The 27,732-nt window shown below is 30.0% G+C and overlaps 1 protein-coding gene across 2 annotated transcripts in view; it reads right to left on the reverse strand.

Moving 5' to 3' along the window:
• Nucleotides 1-2,427: 2,427 nt before the first annotated feature.
• Nucleotides 2,428-27,732, reverse strand: part of LOC136990474 (phagosome assembly factor 1-like) — a 58,982-nt gene continuing 33,677 nt past the window's right edge. The window contains exons 2-13 of one of the 2 annotated variants that reach the window (XM_067288859.1): nucleotides 25,223-25,305; nucleotides 18,149-18,232; nucleotides 14,828-14,871; nucleotides 14,561-14,640; nucleotides 8,592-8,671; nucleotides 6,456-6,562; nucleotides 6,257-6,369; nucleotides 5,124-5,200; nucleotides 4,899-5,039; nucleotides 4,576-4,773; nucleotides 4,358-4,489; nucleotides 2,428-3,731 (exon numbers count right to left, since the gene is read on the reverse strand). In XM_067288859.1, coding sequence (XP_067144960.1) covers nucleotides 3,684-3,731; nucleotides 4,358-4,489; nucleotides 4,576-4,773; nucleotides 4,899-5,039; nucleotides 5,124-5,200; nucleotides 6,257-6,369; nucleotides 6,456-6,562; nucleotides 8,592-8,671; nucleotides 14,561-14,640; nucleotides 14,828-14,871; nucleotides 18,149-18,232; nucleotides 25,223-25,305 — 1,187 coding nt within the window. In that variant the 3' untranslated portion in view covers nucleotides 2,428-3,683. The remainder of the gene's footprint in view (nucleotides 3,732-4,357; nucleotides 4,490-4,575; nucleotides 4,774-4,898; nucleotides 5,040-5,123; nucleotides 5,201-6,256; nucleotides 6,370-6,455; nucleotides 6,563-8,591; nucleotides 8,672-14,560; nucleotides 14,641-14,827; nucleotides 14,872-18,148; nucleotides 18,233-25,222; nucleotides 25,306-27,732) is intronic. The other variant, XM_067288860.1, reaches the window with a different exon arrangement.

Raw genomic sequence — 27,732 nt, forward strand, 5'->3', positions numbered from 1 at the left:
TCATCGGCAGAAGGCCGGAGCAAAAGCTATCGAAACGCTTGAATTTCGCTGGGAAAAACGCCCTGTCACGCCTCCATTCGTATAAACTTTTATTACGAAACGATAAAAAAGAAATTTCTTATTACGCGCAATGAAAGAATTCTCCTCGATACAATGGACCCCGATATTACCATCTAACCGGTACCTAGAAATCTGTGCCGGCTCGTAAAATCAAGATTACCTTCCGAAAGCGCGTGACTTTATACAATGGAGAACAAAAAAATGCGGCATTATGTACTGTACATTCGTAGTAGTCAATGCACACGAGTTGTAAAATTGGGGCTTTGTCCGCCATCCAGAAGTTGATAGATATACTGGTCCACAGATACTAACAGCTCTAACGTTTTGATTGGATTTGGGGTTTTTGTGGCACAAGGGCCTAAGTAGGCGCTAATGTTTTTGTATTTTGTTCACAATTTGTGTTCATTTTTAAATATTTTTCGGAGTTTTCATAATGGGTAAGAAAAGGTATTCAAAAAACCCTATACATTATTAATATGGGATGCCTTCGGGATTACCGAGTACCCTCTTTTCGTCAGGAAGAAAAGGGGTTGATGAGAATTATATTAACTTAATTATGGAAATGTATAGAAGTTAGTTAAACCAAGTGTTAGGATAGATTTAAGTGTTACAAAAAGGGGATTCAGAATAGATTTGGAGTTGATAAACTCCAAATCTATCCTAAGATATGGGCACAAAGTTAAACCTTGTGAAAGGTTTAACTTTATGCCCATATCTTTATTATTAGTATTAGGTGAATTATTGCATGATGCGGTGAGAAAGGAGCTATGGTATATGTTATTCACAATTGACAGTTTTTATTAATGATGTGATTAAAATTGGGCCAGAAAAGGTTAGGGACAGATTAGAGAATAGGGGATTAAATTTCGGTAGAAGATTCAGTTCTTGGAATTTGGGTATGGGCTATTAGAGGAAAGAGGGAATTAGACTTTAGAATGAGTTTTAAAAATGTAAATTCCAAGTATTTTGGGTCGTATTGACAGACAGACAACAAGTTACATGTTGACAAATTCAAGAATTCAAATAGTATTATAACATATTGACAGTATGCGATGACATGGAGTCTGATATATATATATATATCAATCAGACTCAATGTCATCGCATAAAATACCAAGTAACATGAGATATATGCATATACATAAACGAAAGTGTCAATAGGCTATCAATAAATCTGCATTCATATTCTACTTTTAATGGTGCAAAATATCTTATAAATTACCAAAATATGTATAGCCAATGTGTTTGTAATAAGGAATGTAATTTCATACGTCAAAACTATTTCACCCCAAATGCTATTTCTCAACATACTGAATCAAATAAATTTATTTTCGATTTAATTTATCCACATCCTCATCTGTAATTTCAATCATCATCATTCTCCAAAAACAAAATACACTTTTTTCCCCCTTTATGCATGATATTAGTAATTACATTTTTTAAAATATTTTATAAGATTTTTCTTCACAGATTCGCAGGAAAAAACAAATTACAAAACCACTTGAAAATGACAAAACTATCTACGGACCGAATGCATACAACGGCTTCTACCAGCCTCAAAGCGACTCGAGCGCCAGCTGTCTGCTACTTGAGACATTTAAGGGCGCGTTTTTTTATGCAGCGAAAGTGTAGCGAAATGACGTCACGAGCAGCGTTGGCAATTTAGAAACGGGTTTCAGAGGATTAGCTGTAAAGCGCTTCTCGAGCGCTGCATTAAAAAAAACGCGCCCTAACTCTACTTTGGAACATAGCTGTGGGACCAGTATATCTATGGTACAACTAAAAATTCTGACGTTAAAAATGTTGTAGGGGTCGAGACACGTAAAAGCGTATTGTCACATAAGAAAAACATTATTTTTAAATTTTATACTCCAAAATTAAATAAATTCAATTTGGATAAACATTTTGGATGCGATTTCTACTCTTCGTGAAAGCGCAAACGGATGTAGCGGGTGTTTCTGAAACCATATTGTCGAAAGGTTCGCAGAGAAGACGAAATAACCGGAATACAAAAGATCGAATCGGACCGTCGGGTTTAACATGTCCCGAGCCGAAGGGGGGAGGAAACGGAGAGGACACACGCTAGCGTTGGTAGAAAATTGGGCGAAAATTCCCTAAAAGTCCCTATTTCTTCGACAAAGTCCTACCGAATTTCTTTTGCGAAACTCTATACAAATTCATTAACAACTTATTATTCGTATACAATGGACCATCGGTAGAGCCAACTCCCGAAAAACTAGGCTAAAAATATTCGGCGGACTCTCAAAATAGCACGTCCGAAAGAGCCGAAAAATTTCAAAAGTTTTGTAAATCTAGTCCAAGACATTCTTTATATTTTTAGATAAATAACGAAAACGTTTAAACGAATTAAATCGTCACAATGCTGAAGTTTATTTTTAAACAAATCCCCCACCGAAAAATCTGAGATTTGTAAGAACGGCTGCGTGACCGGGCACAAACGCTGTCGCGACATTCGTGAGAATATCAATATTACCTTTCTTTTGTGAAAAAATTAAAAGTTTGTTTCTCTTTCCTTCCCGTCCACGTCCTAGAATTATCGATTTTAAAATGGAAAATTCAAATAGCGTTAATGCGTAACTTATAACGTTGGCGAACTAAGTAAACTCGAGCAAACGGACTTCGCGTAGTCCGTAACACACGCTATATTGCGCACCGGTGACGTCAAAATTAGGTTATCGGGCAGCTTCCGAAAAGTGTCGTTTCGTTCCCCCTTCGATATAACGCCAAATTTCGTACCGGACGGTAAAACACCGCGTAATTTACGTAGCGGACAGCCGACGGACCGACGCCACCTTGAATTTTTGTATAAAACATTTTTTTGTACGCGGGACGTATAAATATTTAAAATTTCCTCCGAAATTCTTTAAATGTTTAGCTAAATCCTTAAGCGTTATTTAAAACTTTTTTAAATACGTGTATAGGGGTATATAATAATACTATTTTAGATTAAATATTAAAAAATGTTTAATAAGAAGCGGGTTTAGGGTGACTCGGATTAGAGCTTCTCCCCCGATTAACCGCGCCATACGCTAACAGTAAATGTTTTTTTTTGTATTTTTAAATGGAAATGGCCCGTCGCAAACGTGTAAAACGAGACGTGACGATATTAATAATACGATATTGGCAACGATAACGCGCGTTAAAAATGGCAATATTAGTAACGTCGAAGCGAACGATAACACCTAATCTAAGAATTCTCGCCTCGAATCCAACGTAACCCACTCGGTAAAAGTAAACTTGCCTGTGTTTTTCCGGGAAGCGAAGGTCCTCGTGTTACAGGCACGCGTGGCAGAGAGAGAGAGATTTTTTTGCATGACTTTACAATCACAAATTACGTTTGTTTCTTCTTCGAACGTTCTGCATATTACAATTGTGCATATTTTTTTTTCTTGCTGGTCGACTCGCCGTTCGACCCGGTTACGGCCGAAGGCGCGGAGTATTTGCAGAAATTTGGAGCGACGTTCGATGTCGGGTCGAAGAGAGTGTCCGGGTGAGCAAAGATTTCCAGAAGAGGGGGTCGGATGAGCACCATGAAGGATCCGTCCGGACGACGGCAATAAATATCGTTTAGGCTATTTACACTTCTGTTTGGTTCCTCGTCTTTATCTCTGGTACAGAGTCACGGAGGCAATGTGGTTGCTGGACATTATCTGCACTCGGAAAAATCGTCACACCGTTAGTGCCCAGTCTCCATTTTAAGTCGCCTTCCGACGGGCTCCTTTTACGTTACGTTTACTCGTAACGCCTTTTTCCGTCGACCAGACGTAACCTAACTCAAGAAGAGCCCGTCCGAACGCGGCCTAACTCTTACATTAAGCCGTCCGAACTTCGTTACGGCACGCTCGGATTTCCCGTAACCGTGGTTAATTATAAATATACCTTCCCAGTTGTTATCGTAACAAACTTATGGCGCCTACGAAATTTCGGAATTACTAACTGCCCTTTAAAATCGGTTGTGGCGGGCCCGGGTTTTGCCACAGTTCGGCTTACGGGGCGTGGCCGAATTCTCTGACAAACGGTAGAGTATCGGGCGTGTCACGCGCACCAATTGCCGGTTAGATTCTAAATATTTGGTTCAAAATAATTAAACTGTTTGAAGTTTAACCGTAACGATGTTCGTTTTACAATTTTACGCAATCTCTTTCATTATACTAATTAAAAATCCGAGATTTGCCACCGCCAAACACGAAATTCTTTCTTCCGCGTTACGCAAGTTCCGAATATGGACGTCAAATAAACGTAACGCGAAAAAAAGCTGTTATAGAAGGAAACTTACTTCGAATATCATATCTTGATAACCGTAACAAAAAGTAGAACCGAAAGGGTTAGTAGAGTTAAGAGAATTGCTCCTGTTGAGTACGACCGGCTGTTCGTCCGGTTTTATTAACCTATCTTGTATCGTGTCCCACTGAAAAACATAAATTTTATAAATTTTAATTAATTTCCCGGTAAAGAAACGTCTCGAACAGTTAGAAAAAATAAACTCGGGTTTACCTTGGTGAAGGCGGAAATGAGTTGCACGTTTTGGTCGGTGACGTCCACCAATATTGCACCCTGCGAGTCGTTGGACTGCGAATTGATAGGAATAGAGAAATTACACCGAAAGTACATGTTGAAGTTGTAATGTCCGGGGTAATTCGTGTGCAGAATGAATTTCTTCGCACGATGACACTTGGAATCGAACAGAATGTCCTGTAAGAGGAGGGTGGAGCCACCGCATTAGTTACGGCATTCGACTACGAACAATCCGACGGGAAATTTTTTGAAAATGATAGTGGTTTTATGCGAGAGTGAAAAGGTTACATACTAAGACTAACCATTCCTAAAGTGGTGTAGTTGAAAAAGTAGTCGGAAGATGTGGATGCCACGAATCTGTGGGGCCGAGGTGAGTGGATCTTCATTTTGTCTTCGGCTTTGAAAAATATCTTCGGGGGAGATCCCAGAAGAGACGTTATGTCCTGCCACCATTCCATTGTTTTTATTTACAATATTTTAAATGGCAAAACTGCTCGGTTAAAAACTACGAAGAGAAATCCACTTACTTGAGCCGTGTTGCCGAATGTTATTGTCTTGGTTATTGTCTGCCTTTTTAATTCTCTCGACTTTTTCTGAGCGGGAGCTAAACGTAAAAATCAACAACGAAATTTTTAATTACACTTAATTTATTCGTAAACTCTATTCATTTTTATTTAGGTGGAAAAATTCTTTAAAATATTACCGACGGAAAGAGATTTAAACTTATTTTCTACTACGAGATATGTCCACCCTCGATTGACGGACGGTGGGATAAAAATGTTTAGACGATAAAAATTCTGAACTTGGTAGCGTGAACGGATGTTCGGATGTACGGATTAAACAACCCACAAAACTTACTGCTAACTTCTTAAAAGTCGATGAACTTAAACAACTAACTAATGAGGATTCAGTCGACAGTTTACCCCTCTTGTTACGTCACAAAAGTTTAGTCTCAAGTGTATTTTATACTGGTAACAAATCCCGTATCCATGCCGTCTCTTCGCAAGCAAATTGAAATAACTGATAAGAGCCTCTAATTGCGTCAGGAAATATAACACGGGAAACTTAATACTAATAAAATCAATGTTAAGATTCTTTGCACATCGATTGGTTTCAATTAGCTCCAGGAACGTTATTTTTTATTTATTAAAATTCTAGACACAAAGACGATCTCTTCCCAATTTTAAACTTCTAAACATAATCGTGTGTATCTTAAAATCACATCACTCGATATTTTATCTTCGGTCCAATTTACAATTGAAAATTTGGATTGAATTCGGCACCTCAAACAGCTTTCGCTTAAATAGCAACAAAAATAATAAAAGTATCGGTTGATTTTCAAAAAGGTAACTTAAAATCTTGAAGACTTAACATAATAAAATCTCCAGAAACTAAGCAATTTCACCTTAAATAATAAAGGTAAACGGTTATCATTTTTTTATTCTTGATGATTAATTTGTAAAACGGACGTAACGAAGCAAAAGAAGTGGCAACTAAACCTCCCAGTACATTCACACTATTAATTATTTTGTGCGTTAGAAACTGCTTTCGGACAATTTCTTTATTTTCCTTCCTAATTTGTTATTTTAATCTCAGTTTTATGTATTGAAGTATTTCGTGAATTATATTATTTCGCTAAAATTAACTTATTAAATTTTACCTTCGGTTATAAGATACAACTTCAGCCCCAACGTTTTGTCTTTTTTACGTAAAACTTCTAACTTCTCCAAGTAGCAATAATTATAGAAGCAGGCCACCGGCATGGCGGGAGGTCTAGAGAAAATACATAATTTGAATTTTACTTATGCAAAAGTTAAGCCAGCGACCACATCGACCAAAGTTTTAGAAGATTAACTCACTTAGGATCCATGTAATTATTCCCGCTATAGATGCACATTTTGGTAGACACTACGACAGAAGCACCGTTCGGAAAATGGAGGCTTCTTAGTCCCGGCGTGTACCGTGGCTGTCCGTAAATTTTAAATTAGAAAATATAAATTTGTCAAATTATTTAAGAAACAAAAAATATCAAAATATCTCCGTAACTTTAATTTCAGAATACAATTAAACTGTAGGTCTACTTAGACTTATCAATGGGACTGAACTATAGTCAATATGAGATTTTAATTAAATTTAGAGGTAACGGGATTATAATTTTTAATCATAATAAAATTCCTAATTTTAACATGAAGGTTTATATAACACAAACTCGACAGAATGCCTTTTATTTCTGCTATTTCCATTTGGAACATTGATTAATGGCAAACAAATAGCTGCAAAAGAGAACTTATAGATCTTATGTTACATGATATTAAAAATGTTAAAACGGAGTTTGAAGAGAAACATTTTAATGATAAAATATATCCTCTGTAGTAAGAATATCCTTTTATTTATTACTTGAAACTATTTCCTTACTAATACTAAATAATAATAATGTTTAAACGTACATTATAGTTTCACACATTTTATATTTGCAATATATCAAATTTTTGGTTCATTATGGGAGACTGAGTCCTTGAAGTTCACTGCATTGATTTAAATTTTTGAAAAATTTAAAAATAATAAAATTAGAAACAAAACAAAAAATTCAGCAAAAAGTAAACAATTCTAACAATCTCTAGAATGTCGTTGAATGTACAGTATGTGTTAGGATTTATATAAAGGAAATAAGGATCTTTCTTAAAACAGCAGAGAAGTGGGCAAAATAACCACAATGTCATTTAAACCACTACAGATTTTCATTATATATATATATACAAAGTGAGTGAGTAAGTTAATAAAAATAAAAATTTGTATTCAATTATCTAGTAATGTGAATTTTTAAATAAGTAAAAAGCCTGTTTTGAAGTTAGTCTGAACCAAATTTTTTGTAGTTTACTTGAATCATTATCTACAAGAATTAAGTAAAAGTATCTGAAGAACAGTTTTAAATTTGAACTTTAAGTTGATCAACATTTGAAGAACATTTAAAATTAAAAATTTGAAGAAACTAAGTCATTTTCCTTTCCATTGTGTCCAATCACCAGGAACAAAAAACTTCTTCACAGACAACCTTTTATTAAAAGTTTGTTCCTGGTGGTTGGATATGATGGAAAGGAAAATGACTTAGTTTCTTCAAATTTTTAATTTTAAATGTTCTTCAAATGTTGATCAACTTAAAGTTCAAATTTAAAACTGTTCTTCAGATACTTTTACTTAATTCTTGTAGATAATGATTCAAGTAAACTACAAAAAATTTGGTTCAGACTAACTTCAAAACAGGCTTTTTACTTATTTAAAAATTCACATTACTAGATAAAAATAAAAATTTGTATTCAATTATTAACTTACTCACTCACTTTGTATATATATAATGAAAATCTGTAGTGGTTTAAATGACATTGGATGAGCTGGGATTGAATTTTGGGATTGAAGTGGTTGGTTTGTCAGTTGTGACCTTTAAATGTGTGAAGTCCATTCATCTTCCTTTCCAATTGTTATCTGGAGAGGGGGGGAGAGATCTTTGGGATAAAATTGGCATTGGTATGAAAGTGGTTATTTTAATTTTTTAAAAAATACACAGTCAGCCATTTTAATTGAACATTTAAAACTGTTTTTCAAATATTTATACTATTTATGTAATATTTCAGCATTGTATCATTGTTTTATACAGATTTTAACTATACAGATATAAATATTTTAAAAATTCAATTTTTATTTCAAATTATTAAGGGGGAAAAATGAAGGAAATGCATATAGTGTAAAAAGACAAATATAATTATAAATAATTTTTAACATAATTTATAAGTTTATACACATTACTAAATGACAAAATTTCAGTTTTATCACACAGAAATATCATAATTCAGTAAAATGTTTATTGATGACTAATAAAAACATAAATAAATCTTACAAACTTAACAAAAAACATATTTAACTACACATAAATCATTTAATATTAAAAATTATTAGAAAAACAAACTTGATAATTCAGATGTTTTTCTTAAAAATTTTACCTGAAACTTAGAATCGACAGGAAATGAGAAAGACAGGCCTCTGAAGTTTAATATGTACAATTGTTGAGATGCATCGTATTCTGTAAGTCATATAGAAATATAAATAACTTACAATCTTCACTTCCTCAGCAGATTACTTACAACAATACTCAAACACCAAAACACTTGCTGAGCTTACTGCTACTTTAATTTCTAACGTTTTCAACCTAATTTTTATAGGTCATCTTCAGGAAAAATTTATTACATTTCCACATTCAAACATAAAGCTTTCAAATGCTCGCAACATTTAAAATTTTCGAATCTTTAAAAAAAAAAAAAAAAAAAAAAATTTTAACGGTTTAAATAATAAAGGATTAAATATTAAACCAACCACAAACAAATTATAAATACACTACTAATCAACAAACATAAAAATAAATAAATAAATAATGCATCAAAAGTAGATTAAACTAGTTAAAGCTGCCATGTCCTTTCTACGGGTTTTTTAATCCCATTTCTTTTTCTATTATGTATTTCCAGGCCGTTGGGAGAGTATTAGCGTCTTTTGCATTTAAACACTTGTCTTCTACCTTACTCTTGTATATTTCTACATTTTCCATCCTTAACGCAATCGTCGGGGAATGGACTGTCTTTACTATTCTCGCTTCATCCCATTTTACGTTCGCTCCTTCTGTTTGTCCCATGATTGCCAAAATGGTGTTATTATGCCCTTTTTTTTACATCATATTTGCATTCCTTTATATGTGTCGCCAAATTACGTCTAGTGACTCCAACATAATCTTTTGTCACTCCTAATTGCTCATTCTCAAAGGGAATTTTATAAACTCCCGCCTTATCTTGCATTCTCATTATGTCCTTATCATTTCTAAGCAATCTGTATATGCTTGGTGCTCTTTTATATATCATTTTTGTGTTTTTATATTTACATAACTCTTCCATCACTCCTTCCATTTTTTAGTCGTATGTGAACTTGCTGATCCGATCCTCTCTATTAAATCCTCTGTGTCTATGCTGTTCGTAACTCTTAAGCAATCCTTCTATTACGTTCGCTTTATATCCTAACTGCTTTGCCACTTTTTTAATTCTGCTAATCTCCTTAATTTGATCTTGTACGTTGGTGCAATATACGAACGCCCTTTTAATAAGCACCTTAAACGCTGACATCTTATACTTGAACGGATCATTTGACCATGCTGGTATATATAGTGGCGCAAGTGTGGGTTTTAAATACACTGATGTTTGTATACTGCCCCTTTTAAACCTTATATTTATGTCCAGAAAATGGAGCTGTGTATGGCTTTTTTGCTCCATCCTTAGCTTTAACCCATGAGGATTGTCATTCATAGCAATTAAAAAATCTTCAATCTTTCGTTCATCCTTCCAAATTATTAATACATCATCCACATACCTCTTGTACATTACAATGTCCTCTTCAAATGATCTCAGGACATCCTTTTCTAGTTGACGTACCACTAACTCGCATAGGAGTCCCGACATGGGACTTCCCATCGGGACACCCTTCTTTTGCTTGTACGTCACCCCATCGAATCCAAAAAATGATTGATAGCACATCAAATCCGCAAGTCTATTTAAGTCCTCAACATGCGCCGCCAACCCTGGATTATGCTCTATCAAAAATTCAATAAGGGCATTGAAGCACGATGTTATATTCATGGACGGGTACATGCTTTCATAATCCATTACCGTCCCCACTTCATCGTTCATTAAAGTCAAATCCTGTAACTCCTTTACTACCTTATTTGGATCATTCGCTACATACATATTTTCCACAATTTCCCCATAGATGTACTTTTTTATACTTTATAGTAACTAAACTATAAAAGTTTAAACTACGCCATTATTCATAATCGAAGACATTACTCATCACCCCTTTGGCCCTGATATTTCTTACTTTCACTCCCTTCGACTCCTCTTCTCTTCCTCACAGTTCTTGAACCGACTTTTATGTGTGGTTTTTCGTTTTATTTTTGTTTGAAATTCTACTGATGTTTCTCTGGTCTCTGTTCTTACAATCGCTTTTCCTTTCTTTTCCATTACTACTTCACGAGTCTCGCAAATTCTTTTCGGTCTTCTTTTCCTCTCAGGTCTTTCAGTTGGCCAGGGTGCTTTTCTTCCTAACGTGTGAACTCCTATTAAATTTTTTCACTTTCACTAACTGAAAGACCTTCTTTTTCGTCTTTTGGAGGCTGTCCAGAATTTTCCATTTCTTTTACTTTGAAAGAACGAAAGATGAATTTGGCGACACGTATAAAGGAACACAAATATGATGTAAAAAAAGGGGATAATAACACCATTTTGGCAATCATGGGACAAACAGAAGGAGCAAACGTAAAATGGGATGAAGCGAGAATAGTAAAGACGATCCATTCCCAGACGATTGCGTTAGGGATGGAAAAAGTAGAAATATACAAGAGTAAGGTAGAAGACAAGTGTTTAAATGCAAAAGACGCTAATACTCTCCCAATGGCCTGGAAATACATAATAGAAAAAGAAATTGGATTAAAAAACCCGTAGAAAGGACATGGCAGCTTTAACTAGTTTAATCTACTTTCGATGCAATATTTATTTATTTATTTATTTTTATGTTTGTTGATTAGTAGTGTATTTATAATTTGTTTGTGGTTGGTTTAATATTTAATCCTTTATTATTTAAACCGTTAAAATTTTTTTTGTTTTTTTTTTAAAGATTCGAAAAATTTTAAATGTTGCGAGCATTCGAAAGCTTTATGTTCGAATGTGGAAATGTAATAAATTTTTCCTGAAGATGACCTATAAAAATTAGGTTGAAAACGTTAGAAATTAAAGGTAGCAGTAAGCTCAGCAAGTGTTTTGGTGTTTGAGTATTGTTATAAATAACTTATTTACATCATAAGCATATTTATAACAAATCCTGCAAACATCAAAATTTCATTGAATTTCAAATCTGAGTTGATAGTTTGACTTTAATTTTATAAAATTTGATTCAAAATATCACATTTTTAAAAAAATTTATTATTATACTTGTTATATTTATTAGAAAATTATAAAAATTTTATAGCATTTTATGTTAAATAACAACTGAAGTATATAAATGTAATTATATCTTTGGTATATCTTATAAATTATACAACATTTAATAGTGATTTCTATGTTGTACGTAATACGTCCACAGGTGTAACAATATATGAATATACAGTATTTGAAATTATGTACTAAGATAGTCAATAAAAATCCTGAATATTGAAATTTTAGCACTAGTAAAATTAATGATATAAATAGAATGAAATATTAAATATCTTCTTTACTTTGTCAATCTTTTATTGATCTAAAATAAAATATAGTCTAGTAGTAAATTGCCAGTAGTATACTTGCATATATTACATAAATACAGTTCTTTAAATTGACAAGAGGTTATTTTTAATTGTTCTAGCTATAGAAGTTTAAACTATAAATTATCTGATAATTTCTATAGCTTAAACTTCTATTTTCCATTACTACAATTTTAATTATTGTGAAATGCAAAACTTAAAAATACTTTGCAAAACTTTTTCTTTATAGATAATATTTAAATCAAGTAAGTGTATTGAATCAAAAAATTTAAAATAATAAAGTAAAAGAATGGTGTAAGACGATGAAAATAATAAAATTTATTTTCATTTTTTTGGTTGAAAAAGTAAAGGAAATTGAAAATGTAATCTTTCCAGCTTATTTTTATAAAAAAAGTACTTGAAACTATTGGAGTCAACTTTTAAATCAAGATGAGCAAAAGATGCTTTTACTTAGCTTGATTCAAAAGTTTGTAAGCACACACAGTTGTTCTGTTTGAATCATTAGAATATTAACATCCAATGTAAAGGATCTGAAGATGCTTAATTGTATTAAATAGTTGTGACTCTTCCAATAGCTTTAAATGTTTCTTTCTAATGCAATCAGATGGTATTGTTTGTTCATGATTTATCCTTCTGCTTCTATTCCATTTTTTTAAATTTCAAGCATTGTTATTTTCTAGGAATGATCACATTCACAGATTTCTAAAAATACTATCCAATCAACAACTTTATTTTACCTAGACGCATTTCGGAAATTACAATATTTCCCTCCTCAGTGGGCTCTTTCATACAGGCTAAACAAGGCACAAACACTTTTTCAATACTCTCACAACTTTTCAATATTACAATCATTTTTTACTAATTTCCATAATAAAATCGTTCTTTCCTATCTGTGTTCCTTTTCTTAACTATAAATATTATCCACAGTCTTTGGCATCATTAGCTTATGGTTGAAACATTAAAAAAATAGTGAGAGTATTGAAAACGTGTTTGTGGCTTGTTTAGCCTGTATGAAAGACCCCACCAAGGAATAAAATATTGTAATTTCTGAAATGCATCTAGGTAAATTAAAGTTGTTGAATGGATAGTATTTTTTGAGTCTGAATGTGATAATTCCTAGAAAATAATAGTGTTTGAACCAGTTACATATTGAAATTGTTTGTTCGTGTTTTATAGTTTTTCTAGATTATGTATTATAGGTATACAGTACACTAAACTGATATTCATTCGAACAAATATATTCATTTTATTATATTCTCTAAGCAAATTTTATGAACATATATTTGAAAGAGGTTATTATTCAGGAAGTCATTACCCAATTGCATTCTAGTATATATATTAATAGTTTGATTAAAATTAGAATATCACAATCTAATTACATAATATACATTATAGTTGTACATATATTGTAAGAATTATACATTGTCACGTAAGAAAAATTATATTGTTTGTTGAACCTTTTAAAGATTATACAACATATACTGCTGTGTTCTTTTAAAAATGGAATACTTTTAATGAAAAGAAAACCTGTATCATAGTGAAAATTATTTTGATGTAATACGCCCTTAAAGAGAAAAAAAAATTTTTTAAAACATTGTAAATTGAAACAAGAAGTACTGTATAAGTATGAAGAAACACTTGGAGATCCTTAGGCACTGAAGAGGGGCTAGAAAATTGAACTTGCCCGAAATGCATCTGTAGAAAAACAATAAAGAGTTCTATAACCTGAAGAGCTGCAAGACAGTCTACCGAAGGATTTTTTTTTTGGATTGAAGAGACATTTACTTATTTTACATTATAGTTTCTTTAAAAAACAATGAAAATTCATAATATAAGAGATAACTTTGAAAGTCATTGTACACACACACACACACACACACACAATGAATTCTGTTTGGAAGACCCTTCACAGACAAAACAGACTGTTACCATCTTAAATTATTTTTATTATCATCCAAGAATGTTGCAATGTACATTAAAATATTGAAAAACCATCCAAGTTTCACATTTGTCTACCATTACAAATTTTCAATGCATGCCTGCTGTGTCACACAGTACCCATCTGACCGATACTCATTCTCCCTACAGTTATCACTCCACACTCAGCAGCCACAATTCTATGGCTCATGAAGATTACTCATGACTGATTCCAACTTTGCAAACTGCAGAACACAAAATGCCTTCTCTATTTTTTGTTTATAGTGCATCCTAAAGACAGTAGACAAAATGTTCAAATGCAGACGGGAGATGAAACTCAGACATTAGGTCATGTACTGTACTTCTTGGGTAATAACATAATTAAAGTGTTTTGAAATGGTAGCAATCATTTTGAAGACCATGTATTACAGATTAAATGTATAGAATCTAGCTAACTGACCACTCCAAATTGCTTATTGTTACTAGTGTTGCATAAATCAATGAAAGTGTCCAGTATAGATAAATATAAACAAATGAACAAATGTTATATATAAGTACATATTCTATTGTTTGTATTGAAAGCATTTACTAATATACATACTATTTATTTAAGTGTGCAGTATTTTGTTAGTCACACAATTCAATTTAAACTTAAATCAAGATTGATAATTGCAAGACTTTTATAATTTTTAACATAATAAAATTTATTGAAATCTGTAATACCTCCAGGATGTGTTGCTCCAAAGGAATGATCAATCTGGTCTAAAGTAGGAGGAACTTCAGGTGAACAAAATGGTATTCCACTTAAAAAAGTAAGTTAATAATTACAGAACAAAAACTTATATTTTAAAATTATAATAAATTATAACATATTAAAGATTTATGTTGTCAGTAACACATATTATACAGTATTATACCTTAAAATCTGAGTATCAACAAATAAATTTTTAAGAAACAGCAGAGCATATCATTAAATTTAAAGTAACTTACCAATATTTTAACTTAACTTTATTCATACTATACACTTCTATGATCTGTTTAAAAAAAATTTAATCTTTTACTCTTAATTTTTAAAAATAAATATTTAAATCTTAATTTATTTAAATACTATTATATATATATATACACTATTACATCATATAATGTAATAGTTAAACTTTTAAACTTGCAGCCTTATCATACATGAAACAATAAAATGGTCTAAATGGCATAATAAACATATTCTAAGATGTATTTCGTGTATCTTAGCCCTCTTCAGTTGGATATAGGTCTAGAGTACAGGAAATTGTTTTAGGACAATACAGAAATATATCATCATCATGCATACCAACACATTTGAAAAATCAACAAAACCAGTTAAAATATTGTATTTACAACTATTAAAAGAACCTTAGGATTTGGCACCAATCACATTTAACCAAACTAAATCATCAATACATGTAAAAACATGACAACATTCTATGCTTTAAATGTACTGAACAATACATGATAAAATATATGCCACACCATCTAAAATAATCTTCCCTTATGTGTGTACTATAATTCACAATATTTCATAATCTTGAGTTATAGAATATTCAAGGAGTTTTTCTGGTGTTCCCCTATACACCGTGATAGACATATTCAAAAGGTGTCATTTGGGTGAAGTAGACCTCATTAAACATTGTATCCATTTAATTTTTTGAACACCTTACTTCTATAGTAATACAGTGATACCTCGGTTTTCGTCAACAATCTGTCTGATAACAATCAGCGAAATCCAAAACTGACAAAAACTGAGGCAATTATTTCCGTACGAATCAATGTAAATCCAATTAATTCATTTTAGACAGTCCAAAATATATACCAAAAACACATTTTATAGAGAATTAATATAGCATTAAATACTAAAAGCAATAAAAAATTAATATAAAAGACTAATTAGCATTAAGATAAAAGCAATGGAATTGTTTGGCTAGACACATGGGGGGGACGCTAGTCTTGTCTTGTAGAAGCTAGTTGGACATGAGCTTCTAGCTTACATCACCCCGTGGCAAAGTGACATAATTGTCACGTAATAGCAGTTGTATGCATTTATAATGATCGTATCGTGGGGAATAATGCTTTCCGGGAGGTCCGTTTAAGGGTAACTGGCCCTATTCAGGCGTTACAGACATGGAGAAAACCTGGAAAACTTCATGTGGCCAGCCTGTCCTGATGAAGCGCAAACCCACAACCAAACTCCCAGTGTTCGAGGAATGGAACCGTTGGCCAATGGTGGGCTGTCGCAGGATAATGCTCACACAACGAGAAATAATGCCACACTGAGCTGAAAAACGCATGGGTCGCCCTTTGTCTTCAAAAAATTAGCAGCAAGGTCACTTAAGCGCACCGACAAAATCCAAGAGAAATTTTTCACGAAAAAAAAATCAACAAAACCAAAACAAACGATAACCAAAATCAACAAAAACAGAGGTATTACTGTATAATCTATGTTAAGCACAATACTGTAATTTAATTTAGTTGGATAACCTGACTAAATTTCCTATTTACTCCTAGTATTCATATTACACCAAAATGGTTACTGTATTATTACACCCAATTGACACCTTATTAGTCAGACATATCAACTTAATTCCTTGAATATTCTACAACTCAAGATTATGAAATATTGTAAATTATAATACACATATAAGAGTAATAAAACCAACCACTACCGTATGCCATTGGACTATACAATGGCTGTATTAATAATAAATTACCAAATAATTTGACCCTAGAGGGAGGCATTAGGAGACTCCTAATGCCTCCCTCTAGGGACAAATTATTAGGAGCCATCTTGTAATAAATTTAATAATTATAATTTTAATTAAATAATTTAGATTAAACTGAAGAAAATAAATCGGCCCGGAGCGTGACTCAAACCTGCAACTGCTACTTACTGTGCAGATGCATTGCCAATTATGTTACCTGGATCCATCGTATACCCTGGCAAGGCATATATATAAACAAATTGTTTGTTTATATATATATATGCCAGGTGGCATTATATATAGTTCTGGTAGCATAATTGGCAACACATCTGCATGGTAAGCAGCAGTTGCAGGTTTGAGTCGCTCTGGGCTGATTCTTTTCTTCCAGTTTAACCTAAATTATTCAATTAAAATTATAATTATGAAATTTATTACAAGATGGCTCCTAATGCCTCCCTCTAGGGTCAAATTATTTGGTAATTTATCTATATATATATATATATATATATATAATCGAGATGGGTTGATGATGATAATAATAATGACGACGATAAGTGCAGAACCCAAACGGTTAGGAGTTGAAAGTTGAAATTTGGTACACAGTTAGGGTACATCATGAGAACATACGCTAAGAAGGGATTTTTCGAAATCCCCCCAGGGGAGAGGGAAAGAATTAAGGCTTATTCTAAAGAACTCAGCTTCTACTGTACTATTTTAGATGCAATTTTTTGTTTCTTAACTGCATTTTAGTAGGGTACTACATGGAAATGAAAGTAGTGTATTTGTTACCAATGGAAGTGTTAAGAGAAAGCAGTGTGCAAGATTTACAGGCACAGATGTGGTTTTTTGTGTTGTTGCAGAAAAACCAAACATATTTTTAGACCCATCTAAAAATTCTCTAATTAGTTTGGAAACAGGGGGACCTAATTCTTGCATTCTGTGAAAACGGGTAAGATTGGCTATAATGTAATAATCTTAATCTTCACTATTGTTACTTTTTGCCCAAGCAACGCTGGGCTTATCTGCTAGTTATTAATACAGCCGTTATATAGCCTGATGGCATACAGCAGTGGTTGGCTTTATTATTATAATGTATTGGGTTCTCATAGTGTTGTTTAGTCACATATAAGAGAAGATTATTTTAGATGGTGTGGTATTTTATCATGTATTGTAAATCTAAAACATAGAATGTTGTCATATTTTTGTATGTATTGATTGTTTAGTTTGGTTAAATGTGATTAGCACCAAAACCTAAGGTTCTTTTAATAGTTGTAAATGCCATATTTTAACAGTTTTGTTGATTTTTCAAATGTGCTAGTATGTGTAATGATGTTATATTTCTGTATTGTCTTAAAACAATTTCCTTTATTTTAAGATCTATAATCCAATTGAAGAGAACTAAGATAGATGAAATGCACCTTGGGATATGTTAATAAAAATGGTCTAAATAGCATAATAGTCTCATGTATGATAAGCCTGTAAGTTTAAATGCAATATAATAGTATAATATATATATATATATATATATGATATATGATAGATATATCTAGGTAAGAATGGTTAATAATTATTGAAATACCTTTAAGCTCTGAGATTTGGGTTCAAAAATTAATCTTATTCCATCTTGGGAGAGGTTTATTACTAAATCCATCGATAAAGGATTCTGAAATTGTATTAAATTATTTTAAGAAAATATCTAATAATAAATTTTAAGTGTATTGCTAGTATAATTCACCTTTTCTTGACTTTTCATGTTATTAATGTACACTTACTTTCTTCTACTGGTTGATTAATGAAAAGTTTATTTGCAAATTTGGCTAAGGAGTCAATAAAATCACAGTGACATTACAATATAAACTTATACTTAAATATAGATTACAGTATAAGTTTAAGTGTAAAGTTAGTCTGATGATTCAGTGGTGGCAATGAAGAATCTTAATGTTATTTATAATTTTAGTAGGTTTAATACTTATTGAACCTTTACGAAAAGATTTGAAAATTGAGAAGCTGGGATTGCAAATTTAAAAGCTGAGGTACTGGAGTCGGAATTGGCATTTTTACATACTAACTCCACAGTCTTACTTAAGACTTAGACTCAGTACTAATGCTGTCAACAATCACAGCAACTGTAAGCTGGCCATTCCAATAGCATCCTACTATGCATTGTGAAAGCACATTTAAGTCTCAAATATATATTTACGAGATTTGAGAGATAACTTTTGATACTCTAAATATATAAACTGGCAATACATGACAAGTCAATTATTGACCACCAACCCAGTAAACTTTTCATTTGATCTGTACAAAGTTGCCATTATGAAATTCATCAGTAAAGATTGTAAATCATTTTCTGAAACTTGTAATTTTGCCAAAGAAAATAACTTTCTTCTGTAAACTCCATATTTCTAAGATAAGAAATTCTCCCATTTGCCAACAAAATAACAAATTAACCTACTTCATAAAAAAATTAATAAAATATAAAATACAAAGCAGTAATTAATAAATTAAAAACTAATATAGACTTAAAGTATATATCAATATTAATTTACTTAAAAAAAATACAATGTAATTTAAGTTTAAATGTCATAATTCAATTTTAAATCTTAAAAACTTATTAATAAACAAGAACGAGAGAAATTAATCTCTGCATAGCGGACATTGGGGTTATCTGTTTAAATTCTAAGCAGACATTTAATGAGCTACTTAATTTTAAATCTTATCTAATGTGTCGTTTCCTACACAAACAATTAAATCCTAATTATAAATAAACAAACTAGATTAAAAAATTCATTTATGGAATTTAATAAACTTTAAAACTGATATGAAGATAGTGGAATAAAAATTAAGTTTAATCTACTAATTTATAAATCTGATTCTTTCATTATATTAAAGAAAACACATTTAAAAATTATTATTCATAGTTTCAACTGAGATTTTTCTTTCAAAAAACTTTAATACTTAAACTGAAGTTTTAATTGCAAATAAAAAAAATGTTCATTCATTTCCTAATGAAAATACTTAAAAGTTTTTAATTATCTTTTTATCATATTTGAAATGGGATTAATAATAATAATTATGAACATTCAAATGTATCATGGAAATTACAACGAGCATGTATTGCAGTTAATAAGCAAAACGCAAAGAAAACGTGACCCACAACACTGGCAAGATGCCAATGACTACTTTAAAATAGGTCATTCTATAATATACTATCAATAATTTAAAAAAGATTAAAAGTTCAAAATATACATTTTTATTAATTTAATGCATTAAAATTCATAATTTAACCTTTATTTTAAATTTTAATTTTATAGACATAATTTAGTACATTCTTACAATTTAAACATTGGCATTTTTCTTTTAAAATAAATTTTCTAGTAACACAATTCAGACATTTACAATAAACTCAATTAACAAACAATATGAATTAAGAATTAAACTTTGAATAAATTACTTAGTAATCCAAAGAAAAGGAAATGAAATTCAGACAAAAAATGTTTTTGGCCCAATATTATATCCAAATTGTATTTCATCCATTTAATTTTTGACTCTGTCCTGAAACGTACCCATCGTACATTAAGTTGAATCCACAACGAAGGGTGGCCAGTCAGTGATGGATGGGGTCCGACACGTCGGGGTGACCGCCACTAAAAGTTTCCGAAATTTCCAACTTGGATTTAAATCTGTACAATTTAGATACTGTATAGATGGCCAAGGCATTTAAATCTGTCCATAGTTCATTTTGGACTAGGGACAGATTTAAATGCCTTGGCCATCTATACAATATCTAAATTGAACTTCAATGGCAGCAATATTATCTATCTAATTCACAAAGACGCATAAAGTCTGTCACATACTGTACATCACAGAAACTATAACCATAACCAATTCTCTGCTTTCTTGTAGAAATAGAGCCCACTTAGAAGAATATATCCTATCAGCTTTAACAGTTAGAGAATTCATTGAATTATTTAATAAATCCATCCAAACCCATTTCTTTTGATGAAATTACAGAATTAAACACATTTTAAATACCCAATCCCTTTTTTGAAGTGGATATGCAATACGCAAGGACTTTTGATACATACATTATCTTTAAATATACCACACTAACCTTATAATGCTTTGTAGTTACTTTTAAAACTTAACACAAACGTTTTCAGTCCACCCTAAGACAAAAAATTGCAAAGCATTATAAGGTTAGTGCAGTATATTTATATTAATGCTTTGTTTATTGGATAGATTTTACACTATCTTTCACTTACATCAACCTTTGGTTCATTTATCCTACAAATTTATATTGTGTTTAGCTAATGATTGAATATATATAAAATATTAAATTTTTTAGATAATTGAGATTCAGGAGGCATTACAGTTTAAATTAGTAAAAACATCACATTTCAGTGTTACCACAATTTAAATATATCAAGGTTTGTTGATAATTTTTTAAGCGAATGGACTGAATTTCTAATCTCAGACTGGTAACTCAACAATCAATAATTTAAATCATGCAGTAATATAACTTTGGGCAGTCTGCAAATGTTTCTGTATATTTATCAATAAATGTTCTCATATACACAATAAGGTTTCGTTTAGAATTTGATCATAAATAGGGTTAAATATTAATATTAAGCTAATCAAATAATAGTATTTAAAAAGGAGCACATAATTAACATTAGAAGCAAACCAAAACATGCTTCGTTACTTGGGAAGAAATAATTAAAAGACCTATATTATGCAAAAATCAGAACATTCCACTAAATTATTATTATTATTATGATAACTATAAATTCAGTAATATAATACAAATTATTCACTTGACTATTATTATTAAAGCATTATACCCTGTTTCCTCAAAAATAAGACAGTGTCTTATATTAATTTTGCTCCCAAAGATGCACTAGGTCTTATTTTCAGAGGATGTCTTATTTTCAGGGAAACACGGTATGTGAAATAACATAATAGTTAAAATAAAACATATTCTGTAAGAGTAACAGATTACTTGAGAAATCTACTAAAGAAAATAATTCTAAAACAAATTTAATTATTATTATTTCTAAATTATATGCAAAAAGATTCATATAAACAAATGAGAAATATTATGACTAGCTCAAATAATGAGATGTCAGACAACTATGTAGCGTAGTATAGGCTTAATATGGAAATTGGGTCTGGTACAGAAATTATAGCCTTATCCAGTATGGAAAATAATATATTTTTGCCAAATAATATATGGTAAAATTATCCCCAATACAATTTTTAATACAGTTTATACTTACTGAATTTATGTTGTGTTTAAATATTTTAAAATACATACTGCAATGAATTTAAAAAATGATAAACTGACAAAATAATTCAAAACTTTTAAAAAAACATTATTGTAAATATCATGAGTATTGATTGCAAATTATATAGTAAGACTGATTATTTATGCATACTAGAATATTCTCAAAAAATACATATTCATAACCAGAATATATTAAAAATTAAAATTGCAAATTTATGAAAAAGAAATTGGAATTTTAATATTTTACATTCTGTATTTAAAATCTGAATCATTTTATACAAGAGAAATTTAGAATAACTTTCAGCTTAAAAGATTTAAATGTGATGCATTTGTTTTCGTGTCAAAACTGTTTATTTACTGTATTAATTTAAAATAGTTTAATTAGAACACTCAGTGATGATTATAAACCAGTTTAAGGGTGGAGCTAACCTAGACAATCAAAAACGTAAGCATTATCAATAATCAAGGCCAGACTTTTACGGAATTAAAAATGCTATAGACACTGGTTTTAGGTTCTAATAAATAATAAAAGTTAAATTGATAAAGTCACAAGAAAATGTCGATAGTATGACAATTTATTAAGTACACTTTAATGCTTATACCTGAAATGTGCTAATCATTAACCTGCAGAAATTTAACCATTGTGTACTTTATTATATTTTCAAAGCTTCAAAGCAACAGTTTAGTGAAACAGCTGTTTTTTTTTTTTTTTTGTCATAAATATGTAAGTTCTGTTTATTTTTTCTGCTAATTTCAAATGGTTAGCAATGTAAAGTTCCTATTCAATTAATTCATATTAAATTCTCAATCACTAATATCAGGAAAAAATTATAAGGCTTGATTATTTACATATGTCAAAATACATGATTTATACAGTAGGAAAATTCTGAAATCAACTAAGTATTGATATTAATATAACTGCCACAACATACAACAATGTAATTCATAATTTAAAATCATTTTAAAGATTAGAATTTTCCATTTCAAATGATTTATAAAAGCTACATTAAGCATAAAATTTATGAATTTAAAATGAAAATTAAAAATTTTTTACATTATGTACATTTAGTTTTAAAATATCATGAATTATATAACTACATTTAAGTATTCATATTAAAATACATGGCTATCCTCAGATTTGAAAAAAAGCACATTTAATTTTTTTTAATTTCTTGTTAATTTAGTTTTTAATTAAATATTAATATAACAATAATTAGAAAACATTAATTCTGATTACAAAATTTCAAGTAATTTTATTTAAAAAAAAATAATGAAAATTAATACAATTAGAAATTTAAAAATTATTTATCCTTACTGAAAGTTCCTTAAAGAAGACTAAAAACTCTATGTAAAATTCTTCAAAAAAAAAAATATATATATATAGAGTATTCTTATTTATACAAAAAACTTATTAAAAAAGCACAGTTTATCATAAAATATGTTTCTAGTTAAAGAAAATCATGCTTATGTAGTGAAACTACAAAAACCAAGCAACTGAGTAAATGAAAATACATTATAGAATGAGCAATTACTTATAGTGATATTGTCACAATACCAGGTTGCAATTTTTAATCAATCATACTTTAATTTAAAAATAAGCTTTCCATATCTGGTCTAGATTTTTATCTAACTAACTCCATTTCAAGATTAACGAAGGAAGGACGGATGACAGTGGGAATGCATAGACCTGCAATTTGAAAATTACAGACCAATAATGTTGTATCAAGAGTTGAATCAATGGTACAGACAAATCCCAAGAATTCTATCAAATATGCTATACTTTGTTATATAATTGATTAATAATTTTACAGCAAAGAAATGTAACACTTCTTTGACAAAGAAGAAGTCAATGAATTCATTAATTAATTGGTCCAATTATTATCTTTTAGAAAATAATATGCAGGCTATTTTACCAAAGACAGCATTAAAAAAAATGATACTAAATTGACAGCACTGAAATTATCAACCAAAATTATAAAAGTGCAAAAAGATTTTTGTTAAAATATAAAAACAAAGTTGATTCAAAAGGCTATACAGCCTGTTATTATGTAATAAATTGTTTTCACATAATTAAATTTGTTTTATGGCAGAAGATTATCAGCCATTGTTATATTTATTAATTACCCAACTTGTTTGTTAATGCAGAGATAACATTATACTATCTCTAAATTGTTATTGATCTAAACGATAAAAACGTTTTGTAATAAAGGAATCAGAAACTGCATGTAATTAATTAAAAACAAAATGACAATTATCATAAAAACTTTGATATAAAATATTGAATAATATGGATTTAAATGTTACATCACAAAATAAACAAAACAAAAATAATAATTAATTAAAACATTAAAATAAAAATTGTAACTTAAGTTTTACAAACATGAAATGTATAAACAACGTTGTGTGTTTTTATAAACATTTTCAAATAAAATGCAATTTAAACAAGTCTTTTCAGTAAGTCCTATCATGCCACAAGAACAAAGTGAAAGTCTTCCAAAATGAATGATGGCATTTTAAATTACTGTAATTATGTTAATTATAATACAAACAGTACAGGACGAATACCAATTGAAAGAGTAATAATCCAAGTTCAGTCTACCATCTGCATTCAAACATCTTGTTTACTTCCTCTAGGAAGTGCTGTAAACAAAAATTGGCAATCCCACAATAAAGCAGTATTTTGTGTGTCTGCAGTTTGCAAAGTTGGTATCAGTCGTCATTGTGCAATGTGAGTAATCTGCACTGCAGAAGCTATAGAAATGTGGCTGCCACGGGAAGTGTAATGTAGGATATGCCATAGCAAGCACAGGAAGAATATGAATATTGATTGGATGTGTGCCATGTGGTGCACAAATCGAGAAATTGAAATGGTCAAACATAAAACTTACAGTTTTCCGATGTTTTAATGTACTGTACATTATGGCATTCTCAGATAATAATTAACATAGTTACACTGATTTAAAATGATAGCATTCTTTTTGGAAGACTTGTATTTTCTTAGCCTCTTCCAATTTGAAAATATGTAAATTGCTCAAAAATATGCATAATTTATTTAAAATGTTGATTTTTATTGTTATACAATTTATACAAACTTTTATTATAGCCCAATATATTCATCAATTTTATAAATTTTTAAATAAGGAAACACTTATAAAAAGAAATCAACTTTGTGTTCTTATTGTATTAAAAACATTTTCAGAAAACTTTTGTGTTTGTCTTTAAATATTGTATACTTTTATTTAAATTGCTATCTTTGGTTTCATTGTTATAAATACTTATGAAATTAATTCAAAAACATACTTATTCTTAAATATAAGTATTTTTTAAAATATAAATCTACCTCTTAATAAAAAACTGATTACTTACTGGCTCGCTGTAAAGTACTTGTACATTTTTAATTACTTCACACTGTTTCTGTATCATCTGTACAGCTTGATTAAATATCATGCCTAAAATAAAAACACATTTCTTGTAAATAAATTACTATAATTGATGAATGCAAGTATTCTATAACTATAAATATTGCTCAAATTTGAATTAAAAGACAGCATAAAATAGTATTTGTAGACATTTTGAATGATATTTCTGCATGAAAAACTTTACTATTTCTGGCAGACTTGTGAAAAAATATGTCACAAGCATCATATTACATACTAACTGAATGTAACAATGACTATATAAACTGATAAACACTGTTATAATTCATCTAACTTTCAAAATTTGAATTGGAGAATCTTTTTCAGCAAAGAAAGATAAATGTGTGTTTAAAACTTCAGAAATTCCAGAAGTCTTCCAAAACCAAAAGATATCTTTTTAATCACTTAAACAAACAAAATGACTACATAAAAATGATAATCCCAACTCAGTTTCAATCTTAAATATGTCACAAATTTGGCAATACTATGCATTGATATAGGTTACTCTATCCAACACTTTAAAATTCAAAGGATATGAACTGAAATCCAAAAAAATTTGTCTTTATTCTTCCTTTTGTAAAGTATATTGTGTTGCAAAATATACTTTACAAAACCAGCCAGTATTTAGGTGTTAAACACAAATAAAACCTAGTAAACTTCTCTTAACCAGACCATTTAATGAGACCCGAATCCACAATCGACTACGGATGTTTGGCAGTTTTATCCACTTGGCCACCAGTCAGCAACAGATGGGAAAACTTTGAAAGTGTGCACAAGCAAGCTATTTTATATTGCTCTCTTCCCTACCTTCCTCATAAAACGAAACTTTTAGTATGTAATCTATAGTACTAAATAATATCTACTAACTCCAAATAATAATGTACTAAAAAACAACAATGTATCCACAAATGACTAACTTTTCATACCTAAATATGCATGTATCATTTGTATACAATAACAACTATTTTATAATTTTAAGAATAATAATATTGAATTTTATTAAAATATAAATTTTATTCATTAGCAACAGAAATCCTTTTTTGTTTTATCAAAATCTAATTACAAACCTATTAGAAATCATTTCAAGAATTTTGAATTGTTTTAAAACAATTATATGAAAACACGGCAAATTTTTGTTACATAATGTAAATTTTACCTCTAATTCATTTGGCAATGCTTTTTCTTTGTGTTGTATAATTAGAAAATAAGATTTAAACTTTTTCATTCAAGTAAGTTAATGACACATTTGGATTTTAAATATCATAATATATTTAAAACTAAATTGATAACATTAATTTGCATATCATTAACAGGATTTTAATGAACAGTTAATTAAAAATATTTTTCTTCTTTTATAAAAACAGTAATATTTCATTTTATAATTTTTAATTAATTAATTTATGAACTTATTACAGTTGAAACCAGAAATGCTTTTCTTGTTATGCATAGCAGTCTATTTTTTTTGTTTTTTTTCAGAGAATTAAGACAAGAAACCTTTTCAAGATATCATTTGAAATTAAATCTTTCCCTTACAAACACAAACAACATTTAAAACTAAATTTTTAACTTTGATTGCTTCAAAACAAAGATTTGAAGAGATTTCTGATGACAGAATTTAACTCCCAAAAAGTAGAAAATTATATTTCAAGGATAAATTTTATTAAAAAAAAACCAAAAACAATGTAACCTTAGACTTACAGATGGTTATTTATCACTTAAAATATGACAGTAGTATTTTTCTTTTCTGGACTCCTTAATTAAATTTAAAAAAGAAAAAAAACCCCCACACATTTTTCTGAAGTCTAGAATCATTACTTAAATATCCCAAAAAATAATGAACTAAACACTTAACCATTGAAGCCAGTCACTGCTGATGGCTACATGAGAAATTGATGCACAGAACAAGGAAAAATTGATTTTATACATAAGATACTAAAGTACATTTATCCTAATAACCCCAAAATGTCGATTAATCTCAAACCATTAGATGATAATTTTTTTTCTTTTTTAATGAACTGGCTTCTAATAATTACAGATTAATTGATATTTTGTAACTTTGAAGACAAGATCTTTCATAAATAACTAATGAATTAGAGATTCTTGATTATGATAAAGTGGTATTACTTTTTAAAAAATAATTACTTCAGACACTTAAGTTTAAATATATTTTTACAAAACTATTATTTAAATTCATTGATTTCACAAGATACCTTACTCTATTAACAGAAAATTTTAAAAGATCACTGAAGAAAATATACTTCTAAATAGCACAGGGAAAAAAATAATTAGAGTTGCAATTAGTTTTTCGCATTCGTAATCTCATTGTCGACGTAAGTTCTAAATCAAGTTCTTCAAAATGTCCAAAGCTCAGCACCATTACATAAAAATGCAGGCAGAATAAAAATTAAGACAACAGAAGATATTATAGCCAGAGACAAAGAAAGTGTTTCCAGTTTCCAT

Source organism: Centruroides vittatus, unplaced genomic scaffold (assembly GCF_030686945.1).
Source record: "Centruroides vittatus isolate TY-2023 unplaced genomic scaffold, ASM3068694v2 scaffold_944, whole genome shotgun sequence".
Lineage (NCBI taxonomy): Eukaryota > Metazoa > Arthropoda > Arachnida > Scorpiones > Buthidae > Centruroides > Centruroides vittatus.